This window comes from Kogia breviceps, chromosome 16, assembly GCF_026419965.1.
Source record: "Kogia breviceps isolate mKogBre1 chromosome 16, mKogBre1 haplotype 1, whole genome shotgun sequence".
Classification (NCBI taxonomy): Eukaryota; Metazoa; Chordata; class Mammalia; order Artiodactyla; family Physeteridae; genus Kogia; species Kogia breviceps.
This window is the reverse complement of record NC_081325.1, coordinates 7764285-7784408: the sequence shown is the minus strand read 5'-3', so window position 1 is coordinate 7784408 and position 20124 is coordinate 7764285. Positions and strand designations below refer to the sequence as shown.

The following is a 20124-nucleotide window of genomic DNA, read 5'->3' as shown; positions in this document are numbered from 1 at the left end:
GAAATGCAGCCTCAAACACTTCAGTATTCTGTCCAAAACTCTCAGTGCCTCCTGACTGTCTCATATTGAGCCTCTCTTTACTTTGCTTTTTTTTTTTTAATTGGGGTATAGTCATTTTACAATGTTGTGTTAGTTTCTATTGTACAGTGGAGTTCCTTATGCTATACAGCAGGTTCTTATTAATTATGTATTTTACACATATTAGTGTATATAGGTCAATGCCAATCTCCCAATTCACCCCACTTCCAACCCCACCCCTTTTACTTCGCTATTTAAGTCCCCAAACCCTTCCACCTCATTTCTGGTACTGACAGTCCCAGACCCCAAGCTTTAGGCAAACCAGACTCTTCGCTCCCTGCAAAACCAGCCTGCCCTGTCCCAGGGCTGTGCTGCCTCCACCTCTGCCTACAGAAACCTTATTTACTCTCATGGGCCAGTCCACAAGCATCCGTCCTCTCTGAATGGGTAAGGTACACACTGACGTGTCTTTGGAGTCAAGAGATAATCCAAACAGCGCGTGTGTAGTAAACAGGAGGCTCTCGGTATAACTCACTCAGGCAATGAAGGTCCTTTTGCACAAATGGACACACTCCCGGTCCTCCCCCAGGTGGAAGGCAGAGCACAAGTCACCGCTTCACCGGCACCTTCCAGAAACATATGCCCAAATCGGGGAAGGGGAGGGGTTGGCCTCATTAGACAGCAACCCCACAGCTCTCTCTCCCTGTCTCTTTGCACCTGCAGTATCCCTAAGAAGTTATAGGAGATAATAATATCCTTAGAATTTCACTCCCGTTTTAAACGTCCCACAGAAGTTTGCTATTTGAAGGTGATTTTTCCCAAAGAGAAAACTCGAATGTGTTTTCTCAACGGTGACGGTCACACAGCAGATATGCGTAAAGTGGCCAAGCCGAGGAACAAGCATACGCTGAGCTGAGCATTTCCTGGCATTTCACTTACAGCACTGCCTCACAGAGTTTGAGAAAAGCGAATTAAATCCCAGGCCCTGGAGCATGAGCGCCCCTTCACTCTAGTCTTATTCTTGAAGCTGGACCTTCAGTCACACCATTTTCTAGAAAAACTTGAGGTCTAGGAAGCTAACAAACCCATCATCGCAAAGAGGTTTGGGAATTGAGGCAACCATATCTCCTATCTCCTTAGGCCGTCATTATTTTTTTAAAGTTATCATTCCTTCCACTTCTTCTTACTTGGAGGGGCGTTACAGCATATAAATTATTTTAAAATAAATTTCCAGCGACATTGAAGTAGAGACTTGTGTATGTGTTAGAGGGCCTGGGTCCACGTAGGCTGGGGGGTGGCCTCAGTGTGCCACCCCCACTACCCTCTGCTCCTCCCGGGCCTGGGGGAAAGCGACACCCAGTTCTGCATCTTAGCCTATTTCCAAGGCACGCACTTTCACTACAGACCACTTTTAGCCAAGTGCAGACCTCCTTTTGGGAGGAGTAGATGAAACTCATCTTTCTTCTCCCATACGTCCATCTGTATTCAAAAGGAGCCTCATTTAATCACAAAAAGAACCATTTATGACAAAGCATAAGAGAAATGAACTGAATTGGGACAATTAGTCTCTACCTTAGTCGAGTATCTATTCTTATCACCTTATTATGAAATTTACATTATCATCAGTGAATTTGGGTCTTATCAGGCTCCCAGTCTTGGGGATCTTCCATAAAAGCTGAGAAGACTTCACAATTTAGAGTTTTATTTTCCACCTACCATGATGGCTTCCATAACTGAAACCCCAGGCCAGGGATTCTTATCACTTCAAAGAGCTGCTTGGCATAGCTGGGGTGTGGAGGGGGTGTTCTATCCCTTGATATTGGGAATATTTTGCTATGTGGGGGGGTTAGGCTAAGCATTTCCTTAAGCTCAAGTCCTAACGGTAAGAGCTAACACTCATGGTTCCCCCAGCAAAGGACTGGGGTCACACTGACTTTGGGGACACAAAAGTTGTTTTAGAACAACAATCGTTGGAACAGCCCATCTACTATTTCATCAACATCCCCATCAGGTCACATGCTGAACTGTCAGAAATGCCAACCTAGGTGCTCACTTCTTCTGTAAGGCTTTAGTTATTCAAGGTAAAATTAAGGAAGAAAAGATAATCACAGGGCACTGTTTATAAGGGGGAGAAGCACAAAATACTATATTTAAATGGACATTTTTAGGATTTAGGGAGCAACAGAGAGCATACAGTTTCCAGGGTTTTTTTTGTTGTTGTTGGCTGTATTGGGTCTTTGTTACCATGTGCAGGCTTTCTCTAGTTGCGGCGAGCAGGGGCTACTCTTCGTTGCGGTGCGCAGGCGTCTCTTGCGGTGGCTTCTCTTGTTGCGGAGCATGGGGCTGTAGGCGCACGGGCTTCAGTAGCTGTGCATGCGGGCTCAGCAGTTGTGGCTCGCGGGCTCTAGAGCGCAGGCTCAGTAGTTGTGGTGCACGGGCTTAGTTGCTCCGCGGCATGTGGGATCTTCCTGGACCAGGGCTCGAACCCGTGTCCCCTGCGTTGACAGGTGGATTCTTAACCACTGCACCACCAGGGAAGCCCCTCGGTTTTCAGTTTTGATCAGGTGTAATCACTGCCCTGAAGCTCCCCTCGGTGGGAAAGTGTCCTGACACATGAACTCCCTTGGCAGCTGGATACAACAGCTTCTCTACTGCTTTGGAGCCCTAGGGCAGACTTTCATCCTGATGATCCATGCGAATGTATTAAATGGCAAAAGCAAGCAAGCATGCATTTATTTTCCAAAAGGACTCTACACAGCCTGCTCGGACGGAAGCGGCCAGCTACGGAGCAGGGAAGGTGAATCTGGGCCACCCTCACCAAGAGGAGCTGCCGACTGTTACAGAGGAAACTTCGCACTTCCAAAAACAGTTCCCAGTTCCTGGATCTCCATCCACAAATCATTAACTAATCCACCCTGGGCTTAAAGACAGGGAGGGGCCACCACTCTGCAGACAACAAGGTTGGACTGTCCTCTGCCCGTACACACTCGCCCCTCCTCTTTGCTCACAGTGATGCCAGCCCGTCTCCTTCCCAGGCCGTCCCTTCTCACTCACAGTGCTGGATTTCCACCAGAACATACACCATTTTTGTTTGTGGCTTCAGGTTGACTATTACCTTAGATCATTTTCTCTTAGCATCCTCTACATGTGTTTAACTTTTAGGTTATTGTTTCACATTTTGTTTTTCCCCGTTACGTTCTTCCCCCTTAACTATAGCAAAATCTTGAAGGCTGGGTGGGGAGGGAGGGAGAGGACCGCAATATTGTAGGGAAAATGTGGGGTGGATACGGGCTGACCTGCATTTGCACCGTGGCTCCATCGCTTTCTAATTCTGCTGTCTTTGGGAAAGGCTACATAACCCCCCTGAGCCTCGGCCTCCTCGACTGTCACGTGAGAATAATGTCCACACCAGGGTGGGTTAAAATACTATATGTAAAGTGTCTAGGACATAGGAGATGGTCAACAAACAGGAGCAATATTGTTATTGAGCTGCTTTGCCTTCTACTTTTTTGAACCCTCCACAGAACCTTTCATATGGTTGGGGCAGGGTTGATAAAAATCTACTAACGTAAGTGAATTAAAGATGAAAAGTTAAGTATATGAACTACATTTTAAAATATGTATCCCTAACTAACAACAAAAACACAGATAAAATGGGACTTCCCTGGTGGCACAGTGGTTAAGACTCCATGCACCCAGTGCGGCGGGCCCGGGTCTGATCCCCTGTCAGGGAACTAGATCCCACACGCATGCTGCAACTATGAGTTTACATGCCGCAACTAAGGAGCTGGCAAGCCGCAACTAAAGAGCTGGTGAGATGCAACTAAGGAGCCTGCCTCCCACAACTAAGACCCAGCACAACCAAATAAAGAAATAAATAAGTAAATATTTTAAAAAACACAGATAAAGTGAATACGGAAACATGTCATTAAGTATTAAGCCTAAATGATGAGTATTTGGGTGTTATTCTTTCCACACTCCTCCACACTTAATTCAATATATTTTTGTGATAAAAAGTCAAAGAGTAAAAGAAAAATATATACATTCATATATATACACTTTAGGGAGAAGGAGACTGATGCATTAATTTTGATTAAGCTTAGAAAGTACACAAATGCTTGACATAAATTTTCATGCCTTGTGGGCCTAAACTATTTAATAATAAATAAAAAATAGTTAAAAACCATCGTCTATCACATTCATAAAGTTAATGATAAAAATGACACAAACCAATATGAAAAAATATCGAATAAATATAATAAATCTGACTAAAACGAAAACAAAATGAAAATAAATACACCCTCAGAGGTAACCTGTGTAAAACTTGATGCTACGGGGCGAGGCACACCACTTAACACAGGACCATCTCCTGGATTAGCCGCCAGGGGCTGCTAAAGAGTAGCGCTCCCGGGAACCAGGCAGCAAAAGATAAAAGTCTTTCAACTTGACCCTGAGAAGTGAGAGTCCCCGAGAATCACACTTACTAGTAGAGCCGCCCCCGCTCCCCGAGGTCTGGGACCACGGATTTCAGCAGAGCTGTCTGGACTGTGTTAGGACCGTGCCTTGTTAGGGGGAAGAGAGCTGCCGGGAACGAGCACAGTGTGAGGTGGGTGTTAGCACCTCAATGTGACATCTTAGCGTCCCTGGACGCCGGGCTCAGGCTGCACCACAGCTGACAACCTTCACAGCCGCTCCGCCAGGAGCTGTGAAACATGGGGCAGAAATGAATGATCCCTATCCAGGCTCCTAATTCCTTTTTCTAGTCACTTCCCGTACTTAATAGCATCAGCACATTCTGGAAAAAATATACAGCAGCAGCAGCTGAATAGCTGGACTAGAAGATTATTTCTATTCTTAAAGTACACCCCGAGCCAAATCCTTTATATATATAAAATGAAATAACAGGGGTCTGGTCTGTGTTTTAGCTTTACATTCCTCACATATGTCTTATTTATCCTGCTGGAGAGTAAAATATTTGTCACATTTTCCTTGTCTTCAAGAAGAATGTTTTATTGAATATTTGTTCAAAGTACCTTTGCCCATTAATTCACTCCATTCTCACAATAACCTTGTAAAGAGTTATTAGCAAGCCTATTTGAAGTTGAGGAAACTGAGAGTCAGAGATGACCGGTCAGAGGTGATTCTGCAGCGGGAAGCCAAGGGGAGCAAGGATGTACTCCCGTTGGTGATGCTGTCAAGGCTCAAAGAGGGGCCGCAACTCGCTCAAGGTCTCATGCAAGATGGAGGGGGTGGGGTGGGACCGGCTCCTTGCTGGCACGGCGCCCTCTCTCCACTATGCCTGCTTTGTAGACAAATATGCTACAGCGTGGAAAAGACACAGGTGTAGAGTTCCAGCAAGGTCTTCTAAGCAGAAGAGCAAAGAGATACTGCTTTTTCAGGCTATGGAGGTCACGCCCTGCACAGCTGGCATGCAGGGCTGTGACCATTGCCCTATATATAATAATCATTAATAATAATAATAATAATAATGCATTGGCTTCCCCCAAGAGGGACACGGGTCATGAGAGCATCTCAGGATCATAAGCCCTTGCAGTAGGGGCTCCATCGTCAGAATTCCCAGCTTGCCTGGCCTCCACTTCCCCGGCTGCTCCACTCTGGTCACACCCCCTGGGTCTAGTCCGGTATTCCTGGCAAACTCTCTCATCAGTCATCTTAGACCATGCAGAACACATGCCAGCCTGAGTGGAAGCCACTTACGTTCAAGTGCAGACTTTTAAAATGTCCATTTTTTCCTCTGAGGTTTCTCTGGAGAAAGGGTTGAGATCAGGAGGATGGAAAAAAGAACACATTGTGTAGGAGGTGAAATGCCATGGTCATTGGGGAGGCCTGTCTGGAGTCTCTGGCTGTGACTCACTGAACAGAAAGTGAAATTCATGCCCGCCATCCATCTTGCGGAAATGTCATGCCGAGTGCAGCTCCAGCCAGCAGGGGGTCTGATGGAGACGGCTACAAATCACCTGCCCTTTGGGGTCTCTGCTTGAAGAGCCAGTGTGTACGCTGCAGTGAAATAAAACGCGTGGTCCCTGGGCCAACAGGAATTTTCCTGGGGCCTAGAAACGCATCACTACAGGGAACCAAGCCTTACTCAACACAGGAACTCTCTTCTCTGCCATGATGCCATAAATGGGGTCCAAAAGTTCCAACTTGAAAACACAGCGCATGTTACCAATGTGTTAATTCGATGTCTGCTGGCATATCTGTCCACATGAAACCTTTATCAAGGGTTTGTTATGAAGCTGGATGATGCATGGAAGTCGCTATCCCAGAGCAGGCAGAGTTACAAAGTAAATGTTATTACTGAACTGCAACGAACAACGCTGTTTTCCTCTCTTTATTAGACTTCACAGTCAGTGGAAAATACACATCCAGCTGAAGAACGGAAAACACGTCACTCTTTGTCTAATAAGAAAAATGCTCAATATTTACCATGGCAAGTCTGGCCCCTTTGGCACCTCAAAAATGTGTTTGTAACCTTAATTCTTACAGGGGTGAGAACGCAGCAATTGCAGCTCTTTAAGGCTGACCCCAATGGTCCTAGACCAGAAGGGAAGACATAAAATTCAAATTGGCCATTTATGGCTGGTGTTAACATTTTGATCAGGGAAGAGGCAGAAACTATTGGTAAAACTGAAACCTGTTTGTCTTGTCTTTCATCACAACAATAACTTGGTAATTAGCTCTTTGGGCCAAAAGCTTTAAGCAAAAAAGGAAACAACAACAGAACAGGTCAGCTCAGGCTTCTACATCTTAGGGCAAGAGAGGCTGCAGGCTATCGTCAAAGGTCAGAGAGCCCTCCACACTTCATGGTACAGATAACAAAGAAAACCAGTGGACATGGTGCTGGTTAATATTCTTCTGATTTTCTTCTTTAAATTAGTTAGAAATTTAGTTAGTTCATTTTCTTAGTTGGGGGGCATTTATATAGCATTTTTACTTTCATTTACAGATACCAGAAGGTCCATACATGAAACTAACGCCTTACGGGTTACTGACGTGCTAACTCATAATGTTTAAACCTCAAAGGTAAATGTTCAAGTTCTCCCCCAAACAGGCTTGGCCACCTCAGGGTGGAGCACGAACGCACAAAGGCGGACAGACACGCGCTGCTACCACTGCCCTTTCACATGCAGAGGCAGGAAAGCCAAACGACACCATGGCTGGGAACAGACTCAGAGTCCGGATGGCCCAGGAACCGCTGGACACTCAGGCTGAGGAAACCAAGCCTCTCTGCATTGTCAGAAGAACCGAGGGGGCGGGGAGGACGCCCCTACCCCATGCTGTCCCACGCGCATTGTGAGCGTGGCCCCGAGGAGGGGCCCCAGCCCGGCACCTTCCAGGTCCCCTCAACAGCCAAAGTGGCACCGCTCTGTGGCCCTGGCTCCCCCTGTACTGAAAGGTGTAGACATTTCAGACCCTGGCCGTCTCGGGTCTAAAATGCAAACAATCACATGCTCCATTCTCTTCCAAGACCTCACCTTCAAAACGTTCATTTATACGCTTTCCCTTCTTTTTTACACAATTTTCCCTTTTGTAGTCCAGGTTATGAACCTTTCTTCCCAGACTAATGTCTTCCACGCTCAAGTCTAAACTTGGCACCCAAAACACTACGCGATGCCGGCGGAGATGTTGTATGACCTGAAAATCAAACTGGTCTCTAACCCCAAACTCGAACCAAAACACACACGCCAACAACCATCACCACCGCCACCCTCCCCGCAAAACCGAAAGCCCTTCAACGTTCACCAGATGTGGACTCACCTTCCCAAAGAAGAGCTGAGTGGACACGGCGAGCGCCTCGAAGCCCCGGACGGCCCTTCTCAGCTCACCCCGCACGAGGCCCAGCTGCTCGTTCCGTTCCTTCAGCCGCTGCACCAGCTGTCGCTCGGCCTCTCGGGCCTGCGGGTCCGGCTTGGGGGAGACCCCGTTGCGGGGGCCCGTGGGCCTCTGCTTGGGGTATCCTAGAAAGAAGAACAGTCATCTGTGAGAAAACATTCAGCCCGAATGTGACAACCGCTCCTTAGGACGGAAGGACTCCAGCAAGTAGCTGAGAAGGAACTGCCCATCATTTGTCATTTTAGGTGTTAAAAATTAAAAACAGGGACTTTATAAATATTGCTCTGTTGATGTGGTCTGAAGTGCAAGGTTTCGTGCTTGGAAAAAAGAGTAACAGACAAAATGGCCCAATTCCTTCTAGCTGCCTGCATTTCTTCTAGGTCTGCTTAGAGAGATTGGAGCGGTTGTGTTTTTTGTTTTTGTTTTTGTTTTCTTCAAGGGGATTCCTCTTTGAAAATGTCTAATGGGAAATCAATCAGTCAATCCAGGTCGAAGTCAGAGGTAACACCCAGCAACTCTTCCGCTGGGTATCGGGGAGTAATGCCTACACGCCCTTCCCTCCCTTCAACCCTTTCTTGAACGTCAGGTTCAAGTCACATGTCTGACGACCTCTGCTGCACGGATTTCTGGCTTTAAATTCCTACAGCAGCCATGCCCTCCATGTAAGCATTCACACCACCTCCACGGCTGAAGGTCCAGTCCCAGCCACCAAAACCTCTCACCTTCTAACGGGGGCCCTGCTTTTTCTCATCTTTCACTGCACAGCAGCCAGAATGATCTTTATAAACAGAAAAGAGCCCACGGCCTGCGTGGACCCCTCCCTTCACTCCTTGCGCTCCGCTGCAGTAAGAAGAAAGTGCTTGTTCCTTACGTGGCCCACAAAGCCCCTGAGATCTGGTTCCTGCCGGGCAAATGTCAGGGGCGTGTGTTGAGGAGGGCACACAGAGGAAAGAACGAGAAATTCCGCCTGGGGTTGCGGAGGCTTTAAAGAGATTATGAGGCTGAAGCATTAAGGCGTAAAGGCCCAGGAAAGAGCTCAGAGCCAAGCACTGCATCACGGTCCCAGACACTCGGGTAAGCAAGAGTCTTGCTCAGATCGGCTGTCCCTCTAGCATGAGGCTCAGACAGACCTGACACCCCCAGAGAGACCCTGAGGTGGCCAGTGGACTTATGTTCCCAAGAATACTCTTTCCTCGGCTCCAATAGATCACGCCCTAGAGGACATGACAGGGACACTGACCACACAATCATGAATAAACTTTAATGTTTCCACCATTCTTTCGTCTCCACTCTGTGCCTCCAAAATATCAGGGAGTAACATATAGAACAAATCAGAAAGCAGTGGCCTCTTCAGTACCTGATACCTTGAGTCGCAGCAGAGTCATGGGCCTGAGAACACACAATGGCCTCATCTTTTAAGGGGAAAAGATTGTTAATTGATCTAAATACTTCTGATTGTTAATTTAATGGTATCCATGCTAATTTTAATCAAATCTTCCTCCTTTTAAGAAATCATCAAAGGGCTTCCCTGGTGGCGCAGTGGTTAGGAGTCCACCTGGCAATGCAGGGGACATGGGTTCGCGTCCTAGTCCGGGAAGATCCCACATGCCGAGGAGCAAATAAGTCTGTGCGCCACAACTACCGGGCCTGCACTCTAGAGCCCACGAGCCGCTACTACTGAGCCCGCATGCTGCAGCTACTGAAGCCCATACGCCTAGAGCCCATGCTCCGCAACAAGAGAAGCCACTGCAGTGAGAAGCCCACGCATTGCAAAGAAGAGTAGTCCCCGCTCGCTGCAACTAGAGAAAGCCCACGCGCAGTAACGAAGACCCAACACGGCCAAAAATTAATTAATTAATTAATTATAAAAAAGAGGAAATCATCAGAGACTGGAATGTGACCTCACATATGACATATCTTCAACTAGTATGGCTTAATGGACTGGGAGAATGTGAAATTATTGCTTCTTTAAAACTGTCTTTACAGCATAAGAGTATACAACATTCCAGAAGGCAAATCAATCTTAATATATACTCAATCCCAACACTCTCAATACTGAAAACAGAAAAAAAATAACTACTGACAAAATGTGAGAAATTTTACTGCCTGCATTAAATTCTAAGACACAGTCTAAGACCCAAGGCAGATTTTCTTCAGGATTATCATTTGCCATTTTATTGCTGCGGCTGGTGATTTTATAAAACACTCCAGTGTTGTTTTTGTTTGTTTGTTTGTGATACGCAGGCCTCTCACTGTTGTGGCCTCTCCCGTTGCGGAGCACAGGCTCCAGACGCACAGGCTCAGCGGCCATGGCTCACGGGCCCAGCGGCTCCGCGACATGTGGGATCTTCCTGGACTGGGACACAAACCCGCGTCCCCTGCATCGGCAGGCAAACTCTCAACCACTGTGCCACCAGGGAAGCCCACTCCAGTGTTTTTTAATGTGTTGAGGTACTGGGTGCCTGACACCATTACAATAGAAGGCACTTCTTTTAGAAATCTAAAGAAATAATAAAACATACTTCCAGCTCAGTCAATTAAAGCTAATTGCAATCTATAGCATAGTTACCTCTGAACTTGTGGATATTAGTAAATGCTCATGTTGTCCTGTGTTTTTGGCTGTCAGATTTATCCTGTTATTATTATTACCATCATCATCATTATTTTTAGGTTAGCAATTATATTGTAAACAGCCAATATGAAAGGATTTGGTGAAATCCTATTCTTGGTGTTTACTTTGATATTGGTATTGTTATTAAACTGGTTTTATTCACACACTCAATATTCGAGGGTTCTACTGAACACTGGTACACTCAGTCCACATTTCTATTCCTGGGGCCACCAAACCAACGTTCTGAGCCAAGATATTGGCTCCCCTGCGAACGTCAGCTCTTGGTATGAACATATCAAGCAAATGTTTAGCTGTACTGTGACACCAAACCACCTGATGAAACCAGTCCTTGCATGGGACTCCAGGTTGGCTGCACTTCACAGCACAGACCAACGCTCAGGCCTCAATGCTAAGACTATTAGAAGGAAACGTGGAGAAACAAGGTTGCATGTGAAGTTCTCTATCGCTTTTAGTTGAAAAGGGTACTGCCATCTTTTAAAATATTGGGTTGGCCAGAAAGTTCATTTGGATTTTTCTGTAAGATGTTACAGAAAAACCCAAATGAACTTTCTGGCCAACCCAATATATCAAATATAACTTTGCCTATGACTAATCATCATTTGACTGTCATCAGCATAGCTCTCATCCTCACTAAAAACAGCATTCTTTTCTTGTGCTGTGGATTTTGTCAAATATGTCTACAGTTACTCCCTGCAGTATCATTCTGTCACTCACTTTCCTGTCCGCCCATATGTCAGACCATCCCCAGGACAGTATGGAAGGATGGCCTCACAGCCTCACCCACCGTCCTGGGGACAGAGAGCTTATGTTGAACGAAGATGAATGACACACAGCCAGCTGCACCTGGTTCATTAAAAATTAAAAAGGATTTTGCTTCCTTCTGCTGTCTTTTCTTAAAAGCCAGCACATGATGAAGCTTAAATACGAACCTGCTTAGGAAGTAAAGGGTAAAAGGGAACACGGGACAGAAAAGTTCTGAGCCAGTGATCACAGCCAGCTCATGGAGCACATGGTCGGCACTGGAATGACCGTGATGATGGTGAGCCACTTCTGACCTCTTACACCCAAACTTCTCTGGAAAAGCCACCATACACACTTCAAATGAGGGCCATGCCACATCCCCTGAGGACATTTCCATGTGCTGGAAGATTTTATTACCTCCTTCCCTGTTCTTGGTGGTATTTATATTGCTTCTGGGGAGGCCAAAGGTTCAAAGCAGGCAGACATGCCACTGACCTCTGTCTGCAGCCAGGCAGAGTCAAGTTACGTGTGTTTAGTCTCTTTCCAAAAAAAAAAATCAAAACTCTGGTTGTCTAAAATATTCTGATTTCCATCCAGTTAAACTAGGAAGCTGAGATAGCCTCATCCACCAGAGGGCAGACAGCAGAAGCAAGAAGAACTACAGTCCTGCAGCCTGTGGAACGAAAACCACATTCACAGAAAGATAGACAAAATGAAAAGAGAGAGGACTTTGTACCAGATGAAGGAACAAGATAAAACCCCAGGTAAACAACTAAATGAAGTGGAGATAGGCAACCTTCCAGAAAAAGAATTCAGAATTGTAATAGTGAAGATGACCCAGGACCTCGGAAAAAGAATGGAGGCAAAGATTGAGAAGATGCAAGAAATGTTTAACAGAGACCTAGAAGAATTAAAGAACAAACACCTAGAAGAATTAAAGAAAAAACAGACAGAGATGAACAAGATAATAACTGAAATGAAGAACACACTAGAAGGAATCGACAGTAGGATAACTAAGGCAGAAGAATGGATAAGTGACTCAGAAGACAGAATGATGGAATTCACTGCCATGGAATAGAATAAAGGGAAAAAAATGAAAAGAAATGAAGACAGCCTAAGAGACCTCTGGGACAACATTAAATGCACCAACATTCACATTATAGGGGTCCCAGAAGAAGAGAGAGAGAAAGGACCCAAGAAAATATCTGAAGAGATTACAGTCAAAAACTTCCCTAACATAGGAAAGGAAATAGCCACCTAAGTCCAGAAGCGCAGAGAGTCCCAGGCAGGATAAACCCAAGCAGAAACACAAGGAGACACATAGTAATCAAACTGACAAAAGTTAAAGGCAAAGAAAAATTATTAAAAGCAACAAGGGAAAAATGAAAAATAATATACAAGGGAACTCCCATAAGGTTAATAGCTGATTTCTCAGCAGAAACTCTACAAGCCACAAGGGAGTGGCACGATATATTTAAAGTGCTGAAAGGGAAGAACCTCCAACCAAGATTACTCTACCCAGCAAGGATCTCATTCAGATTCCACAGAGAAATCAAAAGCTTTACAGACAAGCAAAAGCTTAGAGAATTCAGCACCACCAAACCAGCTCTACAACAAATGCTAAAGGAACTTCTCTAAGTGGGAAACACAAGACAAGAAAAGGACCTACAAAAACAAACACACAAAAAATAAGAAAATGATAATAGGAACATACATATCGATAATCATCTTAAATGTGAATGGATTAAATGCTCCAACCAGAAAACACAGGCTCGCTGAATGGATACAAAAACTGTCTACAAGAGACCGACTTCAAACCTAGGGACACATACAAACTGAAAGTGAGGGGATGGAAAAAGATATTCCATGCAAATGGAAATCAAAAGAAACCTGTAGTAGCAACACTCATATCAGTTAAGATCGACTTTAAAATAAAGAATGTTACAAAAGACAAGGAAGGACACTACATAATGATCAAGGGATCAATCCAAGAAGAAGATATAACAATTATAAATATATATGCACCCAACATAGGAGCACTTCAATAAATAAGGCAAGTGCTAACAGTGATAAAAGAGGAAATCAACAGTAAGACAATAACAGTGGGGGACTTTAACACCTCACTTACACCAATGGACACATCATCCAGACAGAAAATTAATAAGGAAACACTAGCTTTAATGACACAATAGACCAAATAGATTTAATTGATATTTATAGGACATTCCATCCGAAAACAGCTGATTACACTTTCTTCTCAAGTGCACATGGAACATTCTCCAGGATAGATCACATCTTGGGTCACAAATCAAGCCTTGGTAAATTTAAGAAAATTGAAATCCTATCCAGCATCTTTTCCAACCAAAATGCTATGAGATTAGAAATGAATTACAGGGGAAAAAAACATAAAAAACACAAACACGTGGAGGCTAAACAATACGTTACTGAATAACCAAGAGATCACTGAAGAAATCAAAGAGGAAATCAAAAATTACCTAGAGACAAATGACAATGAAAACACGACGATCCAAAACTTATGGGATGCAGCAAAAGCAGTTCTAAGAGGGAAGTTTATAGCAATACAATCCTACCTCAGGAAACAAGAAAAATCTCAAATAAACAACCTAACCTTACACCTAAAGGAAGTAGAGAAAGAAGAGCAAACAAAACCCAAAGTTAGTAGAAGGAAAGAAATCATAAGGATCAAATCAGAAATGAATGAAATAGAAACAAAGAAAACAATAGCAAAGATCAAATAAAACTAAAAGCTGGTTCTTTGAGAAGAGTGATAAACCTCTTGCCAAACCCATCAAGAAAAAGGAGAGGACTCAAATCAATAAAATTAGAAATGAAAAAGGAGAAGATACAATGGACACCACAGAAATACAAAGCATCACAAGAGACTACTACAAGCAACTCTATGCCAATAAAATGGACAACCTGGAAGAAATGGACAAATTCTTAGAAAGGGATAACCTTCCAAGACTGAACCAGGAAGAAATAGAAAATATGAACAAAGCAATCACAAGTAATCTGTGATTTAAAATCTTCCAAAAAACAAAAGTCCAGGGCCAGATGGCTTCACAAGTGAATTCTATCAAACATTTAGAGAATAGCTAACACCCATCCTTCTAAAACTCTTCCAAAAAACTGCAGAGGAGGAAAAACTCCCAAACTCATTCTACGAGGTCACCATCACCCTGATTTCAAAACCAGAAACAGATACTACAAAAAAAATAAAGTTACATACAAATATCACTGATGAATATAGATGCAAAAACCCTCAACAAAATACTAGCAAACAGAATCCAACAACATATTAAAAGGATCATACACCATGATCAAGTGGGATTTATCCCAGGGATGCAAGGATTCTTCAATATATGCAAGTCAATGAATGTGATACACCATATTAACAAATTGAAGGATAAAAACCACATGATCATCTCAATAGATGCAGAAAAAGCTTTTGACAAAATTCAACACCAATTTATGAGAAAAACTCTCCAGAAAGTGGACATAGAGGGAAACTACCTCAACATAATACAGGCCATATACAAACAACAAACTCACAGCAAACATCATTCTCAATGGTGAAAAACTGAAAGCACTATAAGATCAGGAACAGGACAAGGATGTCCACTCTTGCCACGATTATTCGACATTTTGGAAGTTCTTCTCTAGAACTAGAGAAATAAAAGGAATACAAGTTGGAAAAGAAAAAGTAAAACTGTCACTGTTTGCAGATGACATGATACTATACATAGATAATCCTAAAGATGCCACCAGAAAACTACTAGAGCTAATCAATGAATTTGGTATAGTTGCAGGATACAAAATTAATGCACAGAAATCTCTTGCATTCCTATACACTAACAACAAAAGATCAGAAAGAGAAATTAAGGAAACAATCTCATTCACCATTGCAACAAAAAGAATAACATACCTAGGAATAAACCTACCTAAGGAGATAAAAGACCTGTACTCAGAAAACTATAAGACACTAATGAAAAAAATCAAAGATGACATAAACAGATGGAAGGATATACCATGTTCTTGGATTGGAAGAATCAATATTGTGAAAATGACTATACTACCCAAAGCATCTACAGATTCAATGCAATCCCTATCAAATTACCAATGGCATTTTTTATAAAACTAGAACAAAAAATCTTAAAATTTGTATGGAGACACAAAAGACCCTGAATAGCCAAAGAAGCCTTGAGGGAAAGAAACGGAGCTGGAGGAATCAGACTCCCTGACTTCAGACTATACTACAAAGCTACAGTAATCAAGACAGTATGGTACTGGCACAAAAAAAGAAATCTAGATCAATGGAACAGGATAGAAAGCCCAGAGATAAACTCACGCCTAATCTGTGGTCACCTAATCTATGACAAAGGAGGCAAGGATATACAATAGAGAAAAGACACCCTCTTCAATAAGTGGTGCTGGGAAAACTAGACAGCTGCATGTAAAAGAATCAAATTAGAACACTCCCTAACACCAAACACAAAAATAAACTCAAAATGGATTAAAGACTTAAATGTAACACAGGACACTATAAAATTCTTAGAGGAAAACGTAGGAAGAACACTCTTTGACATAAGTCACAGCAAGATCTTTTTTGACCCACCTCATAGAGTAATGGAAAAAAACCCAAAAATGAACAAATGGGACCTAGTGAAACTTAAAAGCTTTTGCACAGCAAAGGAAACTATAAACAAGATGAAAAGACAACCCTCAGAATGGGAGAAAATATTTGCAAATGAATCAACAAAGGATCAATCTCCAAAATATATAAACAGCTCATGCAGCTCAATATTAAAAAAACAACCCAATCCAAAAATGGGCAGAAGACCTAAACAGACATTTTTCCAAAGAAGACATACAGATGGCCAGGAGGCACATGAAAAGCTGCTCAACATCACTAATTATTAGAGAAATGCAAGTCAAAACTACAATGAGGTATCACAAGAGTTAGAATGGGCATCATCAGATAATCTACAAACAATAAGTGCTGGAGAGGGTGTGGAGAAAAGGGAACCCTCTTGCCCTGCTGGTGGGAATGTAAATTGATACAGTCACTATGGAGAACAGTATGGAGATTCCTTAAGAAACTAAAAATAGAATTACCATATAAGCCAACAATCCCACTACTGGGCATATACCCAGAGACAAGCATAATTCAAAAAGACACATGCACCCCAATGTTCATTGCAGCACTATTTACAGTAGCCAGGTCATGGAAGCAACCTAAATGCCCATAGACAGACGAATGGATAAAGAGGAATGGATAAAGGTACATATATACAATGGAGTATTACTCAGCCATAAAAAGGAACGAAATTGGGTCATTTGTAGAGATGTGGATGGACCTAGAGACTGTCATAGAAAGTGAAGTAAGTCAGAAAGAGAAAAACAAATATCAAATATTAACACATATATTTGGAATCTAGAAAAAAGGTACAGATGAACCGGTTTGCAAGGCAGAAATAGAGACACAAATGTAGAGAACAAACGTATGGACACCAAGGGGGGAAGTGAGGGCTGGGCTGGTGGGATGAATTAGGAGATTGGGGTTGACATATACACACTAACATGTATAGAATAGATAACTAATAAGAACCTATTTTATAAAATAAATAAATAAAATTCAAAAAACAAACAAAACAACAACAAAAAAACAAACACAGACCTTCAAAATGGGGCTTAGTGATGGTTTGGGAGTCGTTAAATGAAAGAGTAAAAGTACTAGTTTTTTACTCTCTGACCCTTGTAAACTTCCCAACTGTTAATGAGGCTTATCCCCAATGCAAGTGTTCGATGTGAAATATATGAACAGAAAAACCTAGATGAATTCTTGCGGTGACCTTCAGACAGAGACGATTTCACATGTGCACTTCATGTCATGTGTTTTGCAGGGACCAAAATATCTGACGACTTTTACCGAGCACCTGCTCTGTGAATGACACATGCACGGCCCAGTGGATATGCAAAGGAATGAGGTCCTGCCCTTGCCAGTAGGCAAGCAAGTGTCAGGAGGGGCCCGGCCGCGTCTGGGTTTCTGGTATTCTGATTCCTTGCCGGGGCTCTCACCACTCAAGCGCACTGCTGATCCACTCTGCAACATCTCTGACAGATCTCACGGGTTTGGGGGCATACCCTAAATCTAGAACATTCTCCCATTATCTCAGTCTTGCCCCCATCACATCCTATTGGTTGCATTACTCTGATTAGGGGCAGAGAGAATCTAGGATGGTCCCAGTGACAGCTGACAACCCAGAGGAAAGAGCTAGTAACCTTATATTCTTACAAAGGTGAATGCAAACAGTTTGTGTGCAAAGGCTGAGCGCCAGCAATAACACGACCCTTCAAAATGGAAAGAGAACATTAAAAATTCATCTGCAGTCATCTGGTCACCATCCAGAGGATTCTAATGGATGGAAAAGCCTGGTTTAATTTTAAAGCTGGAAGCTTAACTGACATTATAACAAGCAAAGAGTGCAGCATTGGGACCTGCATATTTATAATCTCAGAGAAGGCCCATGATCTTAACACTTGTAAACAAGAAAGAAAAGAATGAAAGGACACAACTTTGATAGCCCTCCAGCTTCAGGAAAAGCACTTCATGAGTCTGGTCCACACCCTAACAGAGAGGGCGTCTGTTTCTTGCAGGCTAGCACCAGCAGGACACCCCAGGCAGCTCCCCAGGCCAAATTCTTTGGGGTCCTGGACAGGCTTTATTTTTCTTAAACTGATCTAAATTTATTTCAGAAAACTTTGCCCAGCAGCACACTACCTTCTACTGAGCACTGGCACTTGCTTGCCTGGACTTGGTTAGTGGTGGGGAAAGGTGAAGAGCGGATGTGGCATGAGGGTAGGAAATTTCCTTCCGGCCAGTTCCGAGCATGGGTGAGGGCAGGAATTACTAAATTGGGCAGCGCCCAGCCAGATAATAAGTACCCTAGAAAGAAGAGGTTTACCTTTCCCACTCCAATGAAAGAGCAGACTTTTCTATTTTGATGTATAGAAAAAGAGAGAAAAAAAAAAAAAAGGATGTTACAACCAGAGTTTCCAAAGCCAACTATGAAAAATCTATTACTATAATCCACGCTCTGGACAAAAATTGAAGTAAAACACTCTCATCTTCAGGAAATTTCTTATTATTTACCAGAAGTACAAGTGCTATTTATGAGGTAAATCGGAATGCCTCCTTTCTTTGAGGGTGAAAAATCGTGGTTTAATAGTGTTACAGCAATTGCTTAATTTTTATATTAAAAATTATAGCTACTTCTGGCCGAGATGAAATAAGGATGGGATTTCCCTCCTCGTCTGAAACTACCCAAAACACTTGACCAGAATACATAAGTCAGTGGATTTCAAGACATTAAATATTAGGAAATGAAGCACAGTGATCCCCAGCATCAGAAAACAAATGAGGTGCCCCTACAATCCCCTGAGCCTATGGTCTAGGTGGCCTTCCAGGCCATGGCACAGAGAGTCAGGAAACCCACGGGGAGCCTGGTGGCTTCCCCAAGTTGGGAAGGTGGAGCTGGGGGCTCGGGAAGTTCAGAGGTCAGAGGTCACAGGTCAGAATAGTCAAGAGGACAGAGACAGACAGAGACACACAGAGGGACTCCTCGAGTATCTGGACAAGTCTGATCAGTGCGGCCCGTGAGGACAGTGTCCAAGGCCAGGGAAAGCATTCCAAGCAGGATTAGAGGGAACACTCCCAAGAGTTCACAGGAGGCCAGGACTAACTCTTGTTCCCACGGGTGGGGTGGAACACCTCGCAATTCCCAGGGCATCTGAACACCTGGGAGGGTCATGCCCTGGTGCTGTGATAAAATCAGCCTTAGACTGATCGCTAGTTGGGACCATGTAACAAGGCTGATGAGAAAGACCCAAGATGCTCAAACTCTTTCCAAGTCACATACTTTCACCCAAGAACAAAGCTTAAGAATATTTACAGGATTAAAAAAAAAATCCAGTACCGAAAAAGGAAAAATTCACAATGTCTGTCAGCTAAAAAGGTTCTCAGGCATGCAAAGAAGCAAGGATGTGTAACCCATAATTGGGAGGAAATGCAATCAATTGAAGCCCGCCAAGAAATGACACCTATGATTAACAGTTATTGTAACTAAATGCCGTATATCAAGAAGCTGGAGGAACGACTGAACATGTCAAGTAGAAACAAAGAAGACCAAAAAAAAAAGACCTAAATAAAAATTTTAGCGATTGAAACCTCAAATGTCTGAGATGAAAAATACACTAGATGGGATTAAGAGTAGATTAGACACCACATAAGAAAAGACTAACGACACGGATTTTCATAGCAGCATTACCCATAGTAGCCAAATGTTGCAAACAACTCAAATGCCCATCAACCAATGAGTGAATAAACAAGATATATCCATGTAATGGAATATTATTTAGACAAAATCAGGAATGAAATATTGATCCATGTTTTGACATGGATGAACCTCAAAAACATGCTAAATGAAAGAAACTGATAGAAAAGGCCATATACTATATGATTGCACTTCTATGAAATGTCCAGAATAGGCAAATCCCTGAAACATAAAGTGGACTAGTGGTTGTCAGGGGATGGGGAGTGACTGCTGAGGGGTGCGGGTTTCTTTCGGGGAGGTAAATGAAAATGTTCTGGAAGTAGTGGGGACAGCTGCACAATTTTGTGAATATACTAAAAACCACTGAATTGTACATTTTAAAAAGGTGAAATTTACTGTATGTGAATTACAGTTCGGCTAACAAAAAAACTCAATCAGAATGTTTTGATAGACCCATTTGGACATGGGCACTGGGGACGTTTTGCTGCCATTTTATCAAAATGCCAGTGTCAAAACAGCCGCCTC

At 43.2% G+C, this 20124-nt stretch overlaps 1 protein-coding gene across 10 annotated transcripts in view; it reads right to left on the bottom strand.

The window, feature by feature from the left end:
• Positions 1–20124, bottom strand: part of MTUS2 (microtubule associated scaffold protein 2) — a 499652-nt gene that overhangs the window by 111392 nt on the left and 368136 nt on the right. For all 10 annotated transcript variants that reach the window (XR_010837215.1, XM_059041785.2, XM_067016457.1 and 7 more), the window contains one exon: positions 7798–7997. Coding sequence is in view for 9 of the 10 variants with exons in the window: in XM_059041785.2 (XP_058897768.1) it covers positions 7798–7997 (200 nt within the window). In the remaining variant the exon portion in view is untranslated. The remainder of the gene's footprint in view (positions 1–7797; positions 7998–20124) is intronic.